We start from the raw sequence: 16810 nt of genomic DNA on the forward strand, positions 1-16810 counted from the left end.
GATTTCATGGCATTTAAATAGATTAAAATCAATTTTACCATATACACCCGAATAGTTTGTTTTAGACGTAATATAAGAAACATAATAAATTACAGTTAAAGATAAACTATGATATTATCTATTTACCACCTCTTCCACTTAATTAAGACACAATTTTGAAAGAAACAATCTATCTAGGTAAAAGTAAACATATTAAAACAATTATTAGGTATATATATTTTATTAATATTTTGATAGTATTGTCAAGTCTTTAATTTTTATTTGTTTCAGTTATTAGGAAATCTTTTTGAAACTTCCTAGTTTAGTTAAAACAACAAATACATTCAAAGGAAAAGCGCGCTATAGTAGCAAAAAATATGTTCAATCATGATTTAACACAGTCCCTTTATGAAATCAAATAGAAAATACATAAAACACTGTTATAAACACCCATATCCTTATATATTTATTCAACAAGAATTATTTTGTCACAAAAGAAAGACGTACCTAAGTGATTATAATAAAATAAAATAAAACTTGGATTATATCTGGATTGGATAATATCTGTAGATACTGGGTACCCAGTTAAAAATTCATTATTGAATATAATATCAAAAAATATATTCAATATTCTTTTTTCAAACTGCCACAATACGTAATAAGATCTTACTATTACAAAGTCATGATGTGCACCTCTGCCTACCCCTTCTGGGATAAAAGGCGTGACGTTACGTTACGTTACTATTACGAAGTGGTCCAATGAAACAAAAGACATTTTTTATTGTATTCTATAAAAAACTTAACTCAAAATTAAATATTTATGAATTATCAAATTGATTTATGTAGATTTGTTTAGATACTTACTAAAAAATCCCCGACAGGTTCATTCATCATTTTACAGAAAGGTCCAAAAATTAATACATACAAAGTTTAAAAATAAAATTAAAGTAGTTTTTTATACGCCCAAATCAATAGAAGAGCTATTTCAATTTTACTTATGCCAAAAAATCCTTTCTTTTATTTTATACAAAACATAATTAATATTTTACAAAAAGATAGTACCTAATAAAATTGATAACCGTAATTTTTCAAGGGGCTACCTGTTATGTAATTTAACTTCTATTGATATCAAGTTAAAACAATACCGAAATAAAAATATTAACGATAGTATCAATTACACTAATGACCTCATTTAAGTCTAGATCATTAAATGGTAAATTACATATTAGCAAATATATACAACCTCTATCATTCAAATCGTGGCTCTAGCTACTACTACTGTAGGAAGTACGTGTACCGGACGTATCAGTGTAACGCAACCGTTTGCTTCGGTCTGAAGTTCTACGCATGTCAATACTTGCCTGCTCAGTTTTTATCAATACAATTTTAATAATAAACTCAAATTATAGTGTTGACTTCATAAATATTACTAAAAAAGTTTACGGTAGTGACTCTGAACAAAAGTAATTTTATTTGTGAAATTCGTTCAATCAATACTCGTATTTTTGCTAATTTATATCAGTTTTGTAACGAGATACGATAAATCAAAATATTTCCACATTATTACTTTCCATAAATAAATATTAGCTAAGACAAATTAATTTTACGATGTTTTGAACGTTCGCGCCATCTTCGTTTCATAAATAAACCAATAGGGCATTTCACGTGGTACCAACCTACAGTATTATACCGGAGTGATTGCTCGCCGCACGGTTGGCAGCAGTGTCGACTATTGCAAATGGTGGATTGCGTTACTTTTTCTCGTGCTCCGTGTAAAATATTTACGTAAAATAGTGTTAATTTCGTGGTGCAGTGTTTCTGACTAATATAAACATGTCGGAAACACTGCCGAATAACAAAAAACAAGTTCCAAGACAGCTGGTGAGTGTTTATTGTTAGATTTTTACGTATTTAGTCCCGGGTGACGCCATGGTGGCTTTATCTGGGATCACGTAAACATGAAATGGTGCATCGCTGCATCGTGTATCGATTTACGAAAGTTACGGGATGAGAATAGTAATATTTTTGTGAATGTGCTTTTTGTGTGTGATGATAGTCATTGAGGGTCATCGGACTCAGTTTTTTTGTGATCACGCCGCGGCCGAGTTTAAAACGCGGCGGCCGTATGCATTCGCGCATGCGAGATGGTGTCAAAATCTATAATAGTTCCGGAGATCGCAGCATTGCGATTCAGCGGCGATGATAATGAACGACGTGACAATAAATTGCGCGCGCCATCGACGTCTTCGGCGCACGAAACATTGTGGGCATCTGGTAGGGACCGAGGCAGCGAATGTCGAAGGCGTTTCCCTCCCGCGGGCTGGCGGAGAGCAGGCGGCCAGGGGCGTGCGCGCTGCGCTGCGGCCACACGTCGAGCCCGACTCCGCTCGGTGCTCGCGAGCAATCTACTTTATTACTTGACTAATCTTCCGTCGAACAATTACACGCTGGACGATAGCCGATCGTCTAAAACACTTGCATATTGATTTAAATAGGATACAACACGCTTGTTGAGTGACCGAACTCGCCGAACGTTCTTTGTTATGTTGAGACGACAAACAGCCCTCGCATCAAAAGTTTTATTGTCACAAGTTAGGTTCACTTATTCTTTTACTCTTTTTTATTGGCCTTGGCTATAAGAAGTAACCTACTTCGTAAAGTGAGACGAAAAAGTCTAGCAGATACATTTTTTTTTGTATTCAATAGGGAAATTCATCCACGAAACTTGTCTCAGAAAATGTGTTAAAAAGTGAAAGTCACTAATCACTTCAGCGCGCCGCATTGTCAACTTTTCTATCTGAGTAGATTTTACTGAAACAACAAGCTTTAAACTCTGAGAAATATTGTTAGCCATACAGCACATGAATGGAACTCTTATATTTCATGGTGTTTACTACACGAAAATGTAATTAATGGCAATTATTAATTAGAGATTAGATTAGGTTGGTTTGCCAACATACATCAATAGTCATTATTTTGTAGGTGATTGTGTTCAGTTTTATTTGTGTGGTAGTAATTTATAGCCTTGCAATACAATAGTTACCTGTGCACTATACAAGGCATTACTTGTGTTATGTAACAGTGTATTTTCACTTTCAATTTCCTGCCAAAACAAACAATAAAATAGGGATAAGTCTAATTTGAAATTGAAACTATTAACATTAAAATCCAAATAAAGTGTTAAAATTTCCTAGAACTAGCTAAATTAATTTCCAATGTTTGATAAGTAAAATAATATTTGTAATATTCTCTCTAGCGTGAACGGAAGCAACGCAAGCTTTACTCTGATGAGTGGGCCCTGGGCGATGATGAAGCTGAAGGTGGCCGGGGCTTCTCTCTGGCTGACAAGCTGGAGAGCCCTAGATTTGAGCACTCCGGTGCTGTTCTGGAGATGCATGGAGCTGACCTGACTGTGTCCTACCTCCAGAAGAATGGATTTACAACTCCACTGCTTTTCAAGGATAAGAACGGATTGGGACTAAGGTATGTACAATTTTTTTATGCTTGAACAAAGAAACTGGAAGACTGGCTTTAACAGTGATAATACTGCAGACAAACTAACTTGCGTAACTACTGCTGTAATAGATTTTTCAGATTTTCATCTGTGTGACTTATTTCCAACCAATTAGGTAGCTTTTTTCTTGTCTAATTTTCTTTGTTATTATCCTATTTTGTACTAGTAAAGATATTACGCAAATAAACAGGCGTTATGTGACGTTTTCCGAAATATTGGAAACTAATGTCGAGTATATTTTGTTAGAAGATAAGAATGGGAAACTGTGACGTCATTGTTTACGTCAAATAACATTCTTATTTTAGAGACTACGCGTATTAAGCGTGAATGAAAGCTTACTGAAGCACTAAGATAGTAGTTGGTCTTTTATATTTACAGAAAGCTCCACATTTTTCGTAATACTTACTAGCATATTAATTACGTTATGTATTGACACGCGTAGACGGGCCCTATGTATTCCATTGTACTAGCCTCAAGAAGTCTAGAGTACATGTAATCGACTAATACAATACAAGTTACTATCAAGTTACCTATCCGTACTTGTACCTACGATTTGATATACGTATGACAGACGGAAATAATTACAACTGATACGACCAGTCGTTGTGTTGTCGCGTATCAGGACTTTGCTAACCTAGTTTGATTCTAAGCTGCGATCAGAAGCCTAGCTGGGCTAAAATCATGGGCGCGAATGCGAGCTAAGTGGTTTGTCTTTGGTCTAACGATAGAGAAACCTGCTCTAGGTCGTCTATGTTAGTGTTATGGTATTTTAATTTAAAGCAATGTACATTAAAGGTACAATTAAGGATGATATCCGAATGAACCTTTTATGTATAAAAAAATATTTAAAGAAAAATAATTGGAAGTAAAAATTATTATAAAAATGTCATTGCGTTAAATAATGACGTAATTAAATTTGATAATGTTAACCTTTTAAAGGTTCCAATTACGGTCTAGTATTTTATATTGGAAATAATCTAGTCTAATTAAAGTGGCACACGCTAAACAAAGCTCATTATTGTCTCAGCAGGTTCCTACATAATTACCTATATTGTTGTTTCATACTACGGCACGCATAAATAAACCTTTGTCGTAAATAAAACGGGGACTAAAACATGTTTTGAAAAAGTTACACCGTACCCTTGAACAGTTTGCTTGAGTGTTTTGACGAATAATAACTAGATTGTATAAATTGTTCTGTTGTAACCCCGGCCTAAGTGCTGATGCCTAGTGTTGCTGTTAATAAAGCTTACAAAAGTATCGTTGGTCTGTGATCTCTTATCTCTTACGTGTTTTATCACGTTGCCGTGCTGCCTAACGAAAAATGAAACGAGTTTCGACCTTTTTACGTGGATCCCTGATCTTTACTGAGGAATGCCTTTTGTAGAGATCATTATTAATGGAGCATTAGTCAACTTCAAACTTGTCTCTGATTATTTGTACGAATATTATCAGGGAATGGGTTTGAAGTTTCTCTCACTGTTTAGGTTAGTAAATGTCTTTGTATTTGCTCTATCATTGGGTAATGTTACTGGATATTTGTCTTGGCTTCGATACTTAGAAATCAAGAGTTACTAAGGAATACACGTGTCACAAGTATAATGATTCGGTTCTAGTATTGATTGACCTAATTGTAGTCCTCTTACTTATAAAATAGCTGACATTTTAAAATAAACAGTTGCATTTGATACCATAACAACTTTAAAACCCAATGTTTGTATTTCCTGCGGCTCTGCAGCTAAATATGTCTTTATTATTTACATTGGAAACAAATGAACATCATAGAGTTTTATTAAACTCTGTCCCGCTATTTCATTCACATGCATTGTTCTTATGTAAGTGTCATAGTGTTGTGTTAGACTGCCTATAACAGTCGTACCTCGGGAATTAAGGTCGGGTATTGGAATGCAAAATATTATTTTTAAATCTCACTTTACGATAGAAGAGATTCAAGCTGAACTAAACGAAAAGTTAACATGGAAGTGCCAATATAAATAAATTATTCCGTTAAAGTTTTAAACTGACATGGTCACCAACACTATCATTAGAACTTGAGACGGGATATTTACGATGTTTATTTTATGTCTCTGAGTTTCCGATATTTCGGCACTATTTCAAGCGCTATGATCACGGATGAACAGTTCATCTAATGATATTCCGTTTAAGTATTTGAAGACGTAAGAGAAAGAGAAACAAATCAATTATGTGTAGTAATGGCCGGAGCCTATAATAATATTCACATTACGCGTTATCAGTGAAATAGTTTGCTATCACTTTTGCGGTAGGCCACCGATATATAATCGTAGCACCGAAACCGCTTTATTGAAATAAAAATACGCGTGTAAGTTATGTTATTGTTTCTTATTTTCCTTGACTGAGGCGCCTTTTGATAAGCTTATTTTAGGTGTATTGGCCTGAATTATGTCAACAAACCTGTGATTATACGTTAAGTACACTCAAAATGTGACCTATGGATGATGTTTAAAAGTAAGATATATTTAAGCCTCGTCTCCACTAGGAACATTTGTCGAGCGACATAATATGTCCCCGGAGACATCGGGCGATGTCGCATGATGTCGGACGACTTCGGACGACATCACCGCGACATTGTTGACTGCGCGACATGGAACAGTTTCATGTCACTCGACAAATGTTCCTAGTGAGGACGAGGCTTTATTTCAAATTACTTTGGCCAGAATACTTAAATCTTTATCTAAGTACAAATCTAAAATCAAATTGACCTCACGTTGAAAAACTAGTGTAAGGCTGTAAATAACATAAAAAAAAAACAAAGTTAGGACCTCTTTTGTAGTTCTTTTTTTTGCGATCGTAAACGATACTGGCTGGTAAGACATTAAACGTGATTTGCATACAAAATGGCGTAGTGTAACGATTTCTTTTGAAAAGTTCAATTTTAATTAGTTCATTTAAACTTTAGTCGCGTATTTTGATTTTTTTTTTATATAAACTTACATGTAAACAATGTTTAAGTTACACAAGAACTTCTATTCTTTATTATAACTTGGCACAGAGCGATAGAAGTTGGTAATGCAATAATATTTTATGCATAAAATAGCTCGAAGATAAGTTTGCAAGCAAAAATATAATTTTACTTACACGTTACATGTTTGCTATCTGTAACGTAATCTTTATTGATATTTTCAAGCACTATTTCGTGTAAGAATCGTTATAAGGTCATTTCTCCGTTTTATTTATGGAAAGAAACTGGGATTTTCACGCCTATAGTCATTATTTTCGACTTAGGTAAACCTGTACAAATGAATAAAAGAAAAAAAAAACGAAAATGAAATGGAAAGCTAATTAAGTTTTGGAGGTTGTTACCTCCATGACTTCATACAGTTATTAATTTTATTTTTTCTAGATCACTTAGCAAATGTCTTACTGTTTGTAATTTAATTTTTCTTTCAACATTTTATCTCAATCATAAAATTACCTGAATATAAATTAAACGTTGGAATATTCAAGATTAGTTCATAGACGACTAGGTTTTTCCAGCGGCTTCGCCCGCGTTCTAGCCTACTTTTTATCCCACAGAATAAACAGCACTATTCCAGGCTACTAGCCTATGTGTTATTCCAGACCATAATCTACCCCTGTTCCAAATTTCATCAAGATCGCAACAGCCGTTTTGACGTGTTATTGTGTAACAAACTTTGTGCTCCTGTACGACTAACACAAATACAAACTTTTGCATTTATGATATTAGTAAGAAGTAAGATACTTTGTCTAACCCTGTGTGTTTCTGTAACCTTTAGAAAAAGCTTTATTTTTAGTGAGTAATGCACCTATTCCAATAGTCCAACCTCAAAACGTACTTGAAAGAAATCTCTTCAATTATACGCAGGTGAAGCCGCAGGTGGAAAACTAGTATTTTATACAGGAAACAAGATATAACAATAGTATTTTTATGTAACCATAAAAACATGACAATGAATAAGGATGTATGTATAACTTTGCAGTGTCCATTTGAAAGCGAAACAGTGTCATACGACTCATACGAGTGTCCAATTGTAACAATATACCCTTATTCTTTAACTACCACTTGGCCTCGAGCTATTTCAAGCAGTAGATTAAATAATGGAAAGACTCTTTAAATAATTCAGGTTTGCATTCAGCGTTGTTTGGTGCCGAAGTTTCCATCCCCACTGGGGGTGCCAATAGAGCGCAGTCATTTAACAAGAATAGGTAATGCAGCTTGCTGGCGCTTACTGGAGTGAGCTGTAATAATTTAGTGGGTCACTAACGTGAGCTTGAGCACCTGTGACATTGAAAGAGAAAAAATAAAACATTTATTTCACACGCTAATAACAGGTGATATGTACAGATTATAAACGATTAAACAGGTTAGATTATAAGTACTTAAGGGTACATGTTCATAAATAAAATATTATTTATTTAGGGTATCATTAGGTTAGTCGTGTGATATTTTATAGGGCTACTTGCAATATTATTATTAATTTTTTTTGTAGAGAAAATAATCGAATTAATTTTCCCACTTTGGATTAGGCAAGAGGAATGTCAGACTGTCACTTCGACTTTTCTAAAATATAACAGTTTTTTACCGACTTCCCAAAAAAATAATGTTCTCAATTTTATCATACATATTTTACATCCAACTCTAAACATTTTAGAAAAAACATAACCCTCCTTCTGGTGCAGTCGGGTAATAAGTTGCAGAAATTACATTCAACTAACATAATCTTCAGCTTTATAACTTGCATCGCAATATCTACACGAGGATGTGACAATACGTTCACAAAACGTAATTTTCAATGCAAGTATGTTCATTTAAATTCTAAAATCTAGATAATCCCGATGACTTTTGAAGTTATTGTGAAATCCTTACTACAATGCAAGATGCCAATTATTCGTAGCTTACAATGTACCTAGGTATGTGACTATGGAACTGGTATCTGGTACTTGATCTTTTACGTATTTGTGTATTGCAATTACATATTGTAATGCTAAGGAAGTATGTAAAATCTTGTAGTGTTGACAAAACTTACACATAGTTACGTCATGTGACCTATATTTTTGAGCATTTAGTAAATAAACAGAAACACGCATATTTCATTTAAGTAATATATATAAAGTTTCTGTATATAATTATTTAGGTTTTTTAACTAAAATATTATTATGTTGTTTAGCTTTGACACTTCAACAACAGTATACTAAAAGCCTTCCATGTTTTTATTGAGGTCCACGCACTATCAAAGGGAAGGAAAAGCAAAATGCGTTAACTACGCAAACGGTTATTCCTACTAATCTATTTCCGTTATAATTAAAATAATTCTCTTTAGTATATGAATTAGGTATCTCATTAATTTGCGGTCAGTCAAATCGTCACTAACCGATGATTCTAGAAGGATTAGTATCAATGGAAACCATTCCACTTGATTACCAAAGGCAACAGGTTATTTGCCTAGGCAAATATCTTTTATGCATTGATTTGGTTTCATCCAACTACTGGTGTCACAGACAACAATAGCCAACGAAGTTTAAACTGTACCGGAGAACCTTACAATTCCGACTATTGTCGCCTTCGAAATTCAAAACTTGCTCCGTATTGAGACTGAGCTACCGATAAAGCCACGCCACCCCCGAGGCTTCGATCAATTGAAACTTTATGTTTGAGATGAGATCTTTTATTACTGTTGAGGTTTTGTTATGGAATTGAAACTCCTTTGTTCCTTGTGTATTTTTTATTCATAATTCAATTTGAGTATCTGTGCTGTAGTTCGCATTGCAGATGTCTATGGGCGGTGGCCTGGTTGCAATCTTATTACATTTTCCAACTGGCTTGCGGTTGACTTAATTCTTGCCAGGATGTGATGAATACTCAGTATTATATGAAACGAGTTGCATCAAACTTTCGTGATGCAGAAAATTAACAATAGTTCCTTTCATACATTTTTGAAGTACACATTCAGTGAAGATGAGTGGTCATATTCATCTAGCCATTTATCCTCAGATCTATAAATAATGTATCTCACCTGAAAATCGTCATGTCCTTGTGCTTCAAATCATCCTCGAGTCACATTACATAACAAAAACGCGCGCTCGGAATGTTCAAAGGACATTATTTCAACATTCCCTTGTTCCAAGAACTGCTTACGCAAAAGCTTTTCTTTCTGTTTGTTTGAGACGCGATACTGGGAAAAGGTGCGATAACTCGCTGACTATAAGTACGGCTATCAATGTCCACGACTGAAAAGGTCGCCATTACTAAGCGTTTATATACTGAATATTAATTTAGTATACTTACATTTTAAAATGTGTAATCATCTTCAGTAATACTTCTTATTAATCCAGTACAGACAAGTTTAATTTAAATAATAAAATGATTCGTATTAAATACATAATTACATAATATCGTGAGACTCATGTATATTATCTTCAGCTTACGGCTCGGTTGTCGCACAAAGTTTATGTCCAAGGCCCTTGGCGTTACTTGAAACTAGTCGAGTTCGCTCCTCAAATAACGCGAGCCTCCTGTCGTAGTATGTGTTTAATTAAAGCTGTGCTGTGTCCTGTGTATGTAATTAAAGCTACAATTTATTGTTCTCTAAGTTAAATGTAACTAATGATGTCAATAAAAAAGTTCACGAAGTATAATAACGCAAGTATAACGTAGAGTGGGTTACATTTGTTCAATGTTTCGAAATTCCAAAGTTTCACAGAAGCTTCACAAGAGTTTGAAAGAAGTTGATTGTTCGGTTAATTGCGAGTTGGTTAATACGAACACTTTACCCGTGGGTTGCTTAGCTCTGACTTCAAGTTTGTTTTGTGATACTGTTAAAGTTACTGACGTTACGTAACGCTTTTAACCATTTTTTCCAATATGGTAAACTAAGTTATCTTTATTTTTACAAGTACAGGATATTCTAGCACGTTATGTTCCAAATCTAGTGCTTTCAGTGTTATTTTATTTACTAATATTTAGCAATGGAATTAATTTTTCCTACCCTGTCAAGTACCCATTTAAAAAGAATAAAGAGAACCCTTGATCAGCCAAAAGATTTACACCAGTTATGTTACAATACCCAGTTTATAGATTGACGCAAGTCATTTATTAAGCTTGTATTTAGTTTCGCCCGTCCTCATGTTTGTCTGTTTTATTGTATCACGTCTCACATGGTGGCAGTTCAGATATGAATGGTTATGATTTGTTCCAGGGTCCCAACAAGTAACTTCACGGTGAACGATGTGCGGATGTGTGTCGGCTCCCGACGCATGCTCGATGTCATGGACGTCAACACACAGAAGAATATCGAGATGAACATGAAGGTAAGATTATTTATTTAATAGATGTTAAGAAGCCTGCGCTTTAGTGAAATTAAGAACAGTTCTTTCGAAACAGTTCTGTTGCTGTTGGAATATCGGCATAATAAAAAGTAGTTCATGATATTCTATGAAACTTTTGATATTTACTTTTAAATTGTTGGAAAATATTTCATACAATGCTAACAAACTACTTTAGATTCACCAAACTCTAAAAAAGCTCTTAATATATTATTGGTATAGAGACAATGCTAGTAATATTTCAGAACCGAGCCTTATTTCTCTATTTTATTATTGGTATAGACGTCTGTCTGCAAAGGACGAAGCGCCTGAAAATTAATATCATTTGTGACCCTATTTCCCTATTAAAATTGATTCAGACAGGATACAGTTCGATTTAGAGAAATTAGGATTCTAGAGTACGAACGTAGGCGTGGGTGGGGTGCTTAGTACTCAGCGCTTACTCCTCAGTGAGCCTGTTATAAAGATTTGTATAGTAAATGTACTGTTTCTATTTCTCTCTAGTGTTTTGGTCTAAAAGTTATAAATCATTGTTGTAGTTGAGATGGCAGATTTAAGTAATATGTTATGTGATTAGCTAAGATGATTCATAAATGTAACATTTGTTAACTTATAACTATTAACATTAATCAAGTAGGAAGGTTGTAAGACGTAGCCATACGAGATCCTCAAACCTTATTCCATACCATTCAAAGATATTTTTACTTAATCCCACGAATGATAAGAAAAGGTTTTACCTGTTACTGCAAATAATCTCACATCGGACGTCCAAGGAATGTTATTGTTGGAACAGGTTATCTATTGAAATAGTTTAGCCACAACGAAAGCGTATCTTTGAAGGAAAGAGAGCACATCAAGTATTAAACCTTTGATATCGGAACTAACCTACACCAAACATCGTTACCCCAGGTTAATGACCTAGAACAGGAAAATAATGTCAACACTGACTAATAAATGAACTAGCGACCTTAGACTTATTTTATTTTCGCTACAAAACACAGGAGAATCGCTAAATAAAACTGGAAAGTAAGAAAAATGGGAGTGTTGGTATTTGCATTGAATAAATTTTATGTTAATGTTAGCGAAGCTGCTCACATAAGCTGTTACACAAAAGAAAATGTAAATATGTGTAGATTGTGTAGTCTGGAATCACGTCTGTGGTGATTGGCTATAAGTTTACGCATATAACAATGGGTATTGTAACATAACTGGTGAAATGTGATAAAAACTATAAGATCACTTCGTTAGGAGAAATTCAAGGCGCCATAGCTTGCATGGAAATTATTTAAAATCATAGTATTATCACTGAACTTTAACTTGCCTGGCTTCAGAATTATATAGATCACAACACATTTATTAAGTTAGTGTGATATCATTGAAAAAACACAAAACCTCGTGGATGTTTTCATTAAATTTCGCGGCTGCTTCAATGCACATGAATAAATCATTAAGCCGCTGTAGACTCAAACAATCGTGCCCATAGGGAACCGCATAATATTAACACCGAACGAGATTGTCAAGACTTCACGGACTTGTTAAATGTATAAATTAATAAACGTATTATTTCAGCGACTTTAAATAATTATACATAGTGAGACATTTTTCTAGGCGTTGGTAGGTGAGTAATTCATACAAGGAATAGGGGAAGTATTTCAAGGTCATTTTCATATTCAGGAAAAAATATTAAGGACTTGTTTCACAATGTCTGGATAGCCGCTATGTATCAGATAACTTTGAATTAAGAACGTAATTTGTATGCACTATCTGTCACATACGCTTATCGGGAACTTATATGAAGGTGGTGAAACAGGCGCTAAGTCTAGTTTGGACTCGAACCAAAAGTACCATACGTTTGCATGCACCAGCCCAGCAATCATTATGTTTTTTTTTTTTAATCAAAATAGTCACGCCAAAATTACCAGTTAAGGTTTAGATTTAATTCCTGCGTAGAATTAGAAGTAGGTACCGGGTTTTTCTAACGGGACAAATATATATAACACAGTTATTTTTTTATTTAAAACTATTAGTCCGGTCAATATACGATATTGAAATATCAAAAATTCCGACAGAGCTGAATTTTGGTACAGACCTTTATTTTACTATAAAGATTAAAATATTAAAAGTCCCCATCTATCCCATATGTGCTTCAAAAGTTATTCGGGGTCAAAGGTCAAGATTTTAGGTTTTTTGAGGTTTTCTCAAAAAGCGTAAGTTTTTCGAAAAAATACTTCAGACCAAATTTGTAGATCTCAAAATTCTCTATAAAAATGGTTCTTATAATATTTTTATAAGTATTACCGTTTCTTAGATACATTTGTGTGTCCCCACACACATTTTTCCACTTTGGAAGCGTCTAACTTTCAAACGATTGATTTTGACGAAAAGTGGTTTTAGAAACCTTAATGTCTTTTTTAAAGACCTATCCATAGACACCCATCACGGATATGTAAGCTGAAAAAAATTTTTTTTTAATCAGTTCCATGTATGGAGTGCCCCCCTTTACTTTTTAAATTTATAAATTTTTATTCAAAATTCGAATAGCGGTTACCGAAATACACCATCTTACAAAGTTTCCACTATGTAGGCCCAACAGTTTCGGAAATAAATGTCTGTCCGTCCGTCCGTCCGTCCGTCCGTATGTCACAGCCTGTTGGGCCACGAAACTGTTGGGCCTACATAGTTGAAACTTTGTAAGATGGTGTATTTCGGTAACCGCTATTCGAATTTTGAATAAAAATTTATAAATTTAAAAAGTAAAGGGGGGCACTCCATACATGGAACTGATTAAAAAAAAAATTTTTTCAGCTTACATATCCGTGATGGGTGTCTATGGATAGGTCTTTAAAAAAGACATTAAGGTTTCTAAAACCACTTTTCGTCAAAATCAATCGTTTGAAAGTTAGACGCTTCCAAAGTGGAAAAATGTGTGTGGGGACACACAAATCTATCTTAGAAACGGTAATACTTATAGAAAAACTTATAAGGACCATTTTATAGAGAATTTTGAGATCTACAAATTTGGTCTGAAGTATTTTTTCGAAAAACTTACGCTTTTTGAGAAAACCTCAAAAAACCTAAAATCTTGACCTTTGACCCCGAATAACTTTTAAAGCACGTATGGGATTGATGGGGACTTTTAAAATTTTAATCTTTATAGTAAAATAAAGGTCTCGAGCAAAATTTAGCTCTGTCGGAATTTTTGTTCTTTCATTACTGATTTCAGGTCTAAATTGACCGGACTATATTTTTGAATCGATAATAATGACAAACGTACAGTTAAGAAGGAAATAACTACGACAATATCGCTTCCTATCTCACGTGACAACACAAATAAACCCAGATAGTAAGCCACTTGTAATATTCTACTACAACCATATAATTCTATCTGAAATCGGTCATCAACCACTATCTATACTGACTGCGATAATCGCCTCGCCGATGATTGTCGTATCTAAGTTTTGTTTACACGATGTCTAACAAGGGGTTCGAACCGAGAATTTACAATTCATATCGATATTTACCGATGTTGGTTTATACAGCGCATCGTCTGTAATCGATTGTTAAATCTTTGTTTCATGATACAAATTTCCTGGAAGGGAATTTAGGTTTCCTTTTGATTTTAAAACTGTTTACTAAAATGTTGTGATCATAAACAGCTCCCGTGTTCATTATTTTTCTTTGTTTGTCTTGTGGTTGCAAGATGCGATATGTTGTTCATTTTAGTTATAGGCAGGTGCACTATTATACCCACTTTTCGCCAGTTAATTTATTTATCAATCATACTTATCTTGATAAACTAGACTGGCAGCGAAAGTAGCAGTAATAAAAACATCGCTTATATGACTTGACAGGCAATTAATAAAATATATGCCGTTTTAATTAATTGGGGAATAAAATTAACACTACTACGACAGAATAAACAAGTAGTGCAAATATGTACTCTTATGCTGATCGTTTCGAAAAATTCACTTTATTTGGTAATCGGATTCAGGATGTTAGCTGGACAAACAAAGCGATGGGTGACACATGTAGACGCTTAAATAAATTGTTGAAAACGTTTATCCTATTAACGATCAGAGATTAGAATAATTAATCATTAATTTATGCGCAAACCTGTGACGGATTATTTATAATATTTATACATTTATAATACATAAATCCTATTTGATTATTAATTTAAATTGAATACTTAAATTAGCGTACTAATCATAATATTTTGTTAAGATAAACAAAATCAACAAAACCTAAATACACATTGCATGCATGGTGAGCGAAAACGTGGGTGAATAACATTTTTAGAAGTACGTATAACATGGATAAGGGCAGCAAGAGGGAGATTATATAAATCGTTATAATGATATTCTTCTTAAGGACAAGATCCTTATCCTAATTTATTTGGGGTCACCACAAGATGTCTTATTTTTCTCCGCTATCAGACAGACGTTATCTCATAACAAACTCTTTTCATGTAATTATTACGTTCTATTCGCTATTAATTGCGAATGAAGGTTGAGACAAACTCTAAAACATCCCCTAAAATGGGTATCAATGCAACATGTATTCTAGCGATCCCTTTATTAACTCCTTGACTGCTGGTATCTGAGACACAATAGAAAATGCATTGTGTCTCGTGTAGATCTACGATGTATATTACTGGTTGAAGCGGGTCAACAGTTTTATAGTCAGACACTAGAGTAAATCCGTGATCATTCTTAAACAAAATAAAACGGATCCTCCGTGCCTCAATGAACACATAAAGTCGTCAGACGGACGTAGTGAAACGTTGGAATGCCTAAAAACTTTATCGTTTTCCCCATTGAAGTGCGAAAACGGTTGACTGCAGTTAACAGTGGAATACTTGTTTTTATGGCCAAGGCCTATGTAATGCCTTTTATTTTTTGGAATAGGCAGATTTTCACATATTAATTTACACAACTACTTTTCGCTGATTCAACATCCTTTAAATTCACTGAAACTACTAACTACATCGTAACTCAAAAAGAAACACAATTATGTATTAAAATCCTGCGCCAGCTCTAATTGTACTTTTTTTCTTCTCATTTAGGATTGGCAGCGTTACTACGATGATCCTAACAAAGAGCGTCTGCTGAACGTGATCTCGCTGGAGTTCTCCCACACGCGGCTAGAGAACTACGTCCAGGCGCCTCGCATTGTGCGCCTCATTGACTGGGTCGACACCGTCTGGCCTCGCCATCTTAAGGATCAGCAGGTAAAATGTTCACTTAATGCTGTAACCAGAAGTGGAAACCATTTTTGAGACACTACAATCCACAAATAATTGTGTCCTGTTATCGAGATTTACATTTTCGGGCATAATGACCCGCTCGTAAAAGCAAACCATTTCAATTTCATTGCTCGTAACCACCCTCCCAAGTTTAATTAAATTAAGTAAAAACCTTAAACCGAGGGTCTTAAATATACTTTTTAATAGATAATAGCTACAACGTAATTGAAGTTCAACATGCTACCCGAAACATTTCGTAAAAAGTTGTGTCGAAAGTATCGGCCGGAAAATATGCTGACTTGGGCGGGACGGACTCGTTTGAGGTCGTGAGATGTCGGATTATTTCGGGTGACTGGGTGGATTCGCCAGTAAACGTTCCCCACGGCCCTGCCGCGACGACCCGTGCCCTTGAACTGAAAGAGATATGCGAGAAAAACATACACAAAGGAAAATGTTCCTTTGTAAGGGTGAATTGTGGATCTACTTATAGTTTTGATAGCAATTAGGTGGTTTATGAATGGATTTTAAATATACAAGTCACGCGCGGATACGCAACACGACACGAACTAAGTATTACATTGTATTCCGCACGCGATCACGATGTCATGCCTATAATTTCGTCCTTTTCGACTTACAAGGTTTGTTGACAGATATGAAACTTGCGTATTTTGAAAATAAAATAGATGTAACAAACTCAAAACATACTTTAGCGTTTATTTTTGTGGAAAAACAATAACTATTACTTGGCA

The 16810-nt window shown here is 34.5% G+C and overlaps 1 protein-coding gene across 1 annotated transcript in view; it reads left to right on the forward strand.

The window, feature by feature from the left end:
- The first annotated feature begins 1678 nt into the window (after window positions 1-1678).
- Window positions 1679-16810, forward strand: part of LOC118274635 (jmjC domain-containing histone demethylation protein 1) — a 28435-nt gene continuing 13303 nt past the window's right edge. The window contains exons 1-4 of the mRNA XM_035592271.2: window positions 1679-1860; window positions 3236-3462; window positions 10690-10801; window positions 15882-16046. Coding sequence (XP_035448164.2) covers window positions 1813-1860; window positions 3236-3462; window positions 10690-10801; window positions 15882-16046 — 552 coding nt within the window. The 5' untranslated portion in view covers window positions 1679-1812. The remainder of the gene's footprint in view (window positions 1861-3235; window positions 3463-10689; window positions 10802-15881; window positions 16047-16810) is intronic.

This window comes from Spodoptera frugiperda, chromosome 11 (genome assembly GCF_023101765.2).
Source record: "Spodoptera frugiperda isolate SF20-4 chromosome 11, AGI-APGP_CSIRO_Sfru_2.0, whole genome shotgun sequence".
In the NCBI taxonomy this organism is placed as follows: Eukaryota; Metazoa; Arthropoda; class Insecta; order Lepidoptera; family Noctuidae; genus Spodoptera; species Spodoptera frugiperda.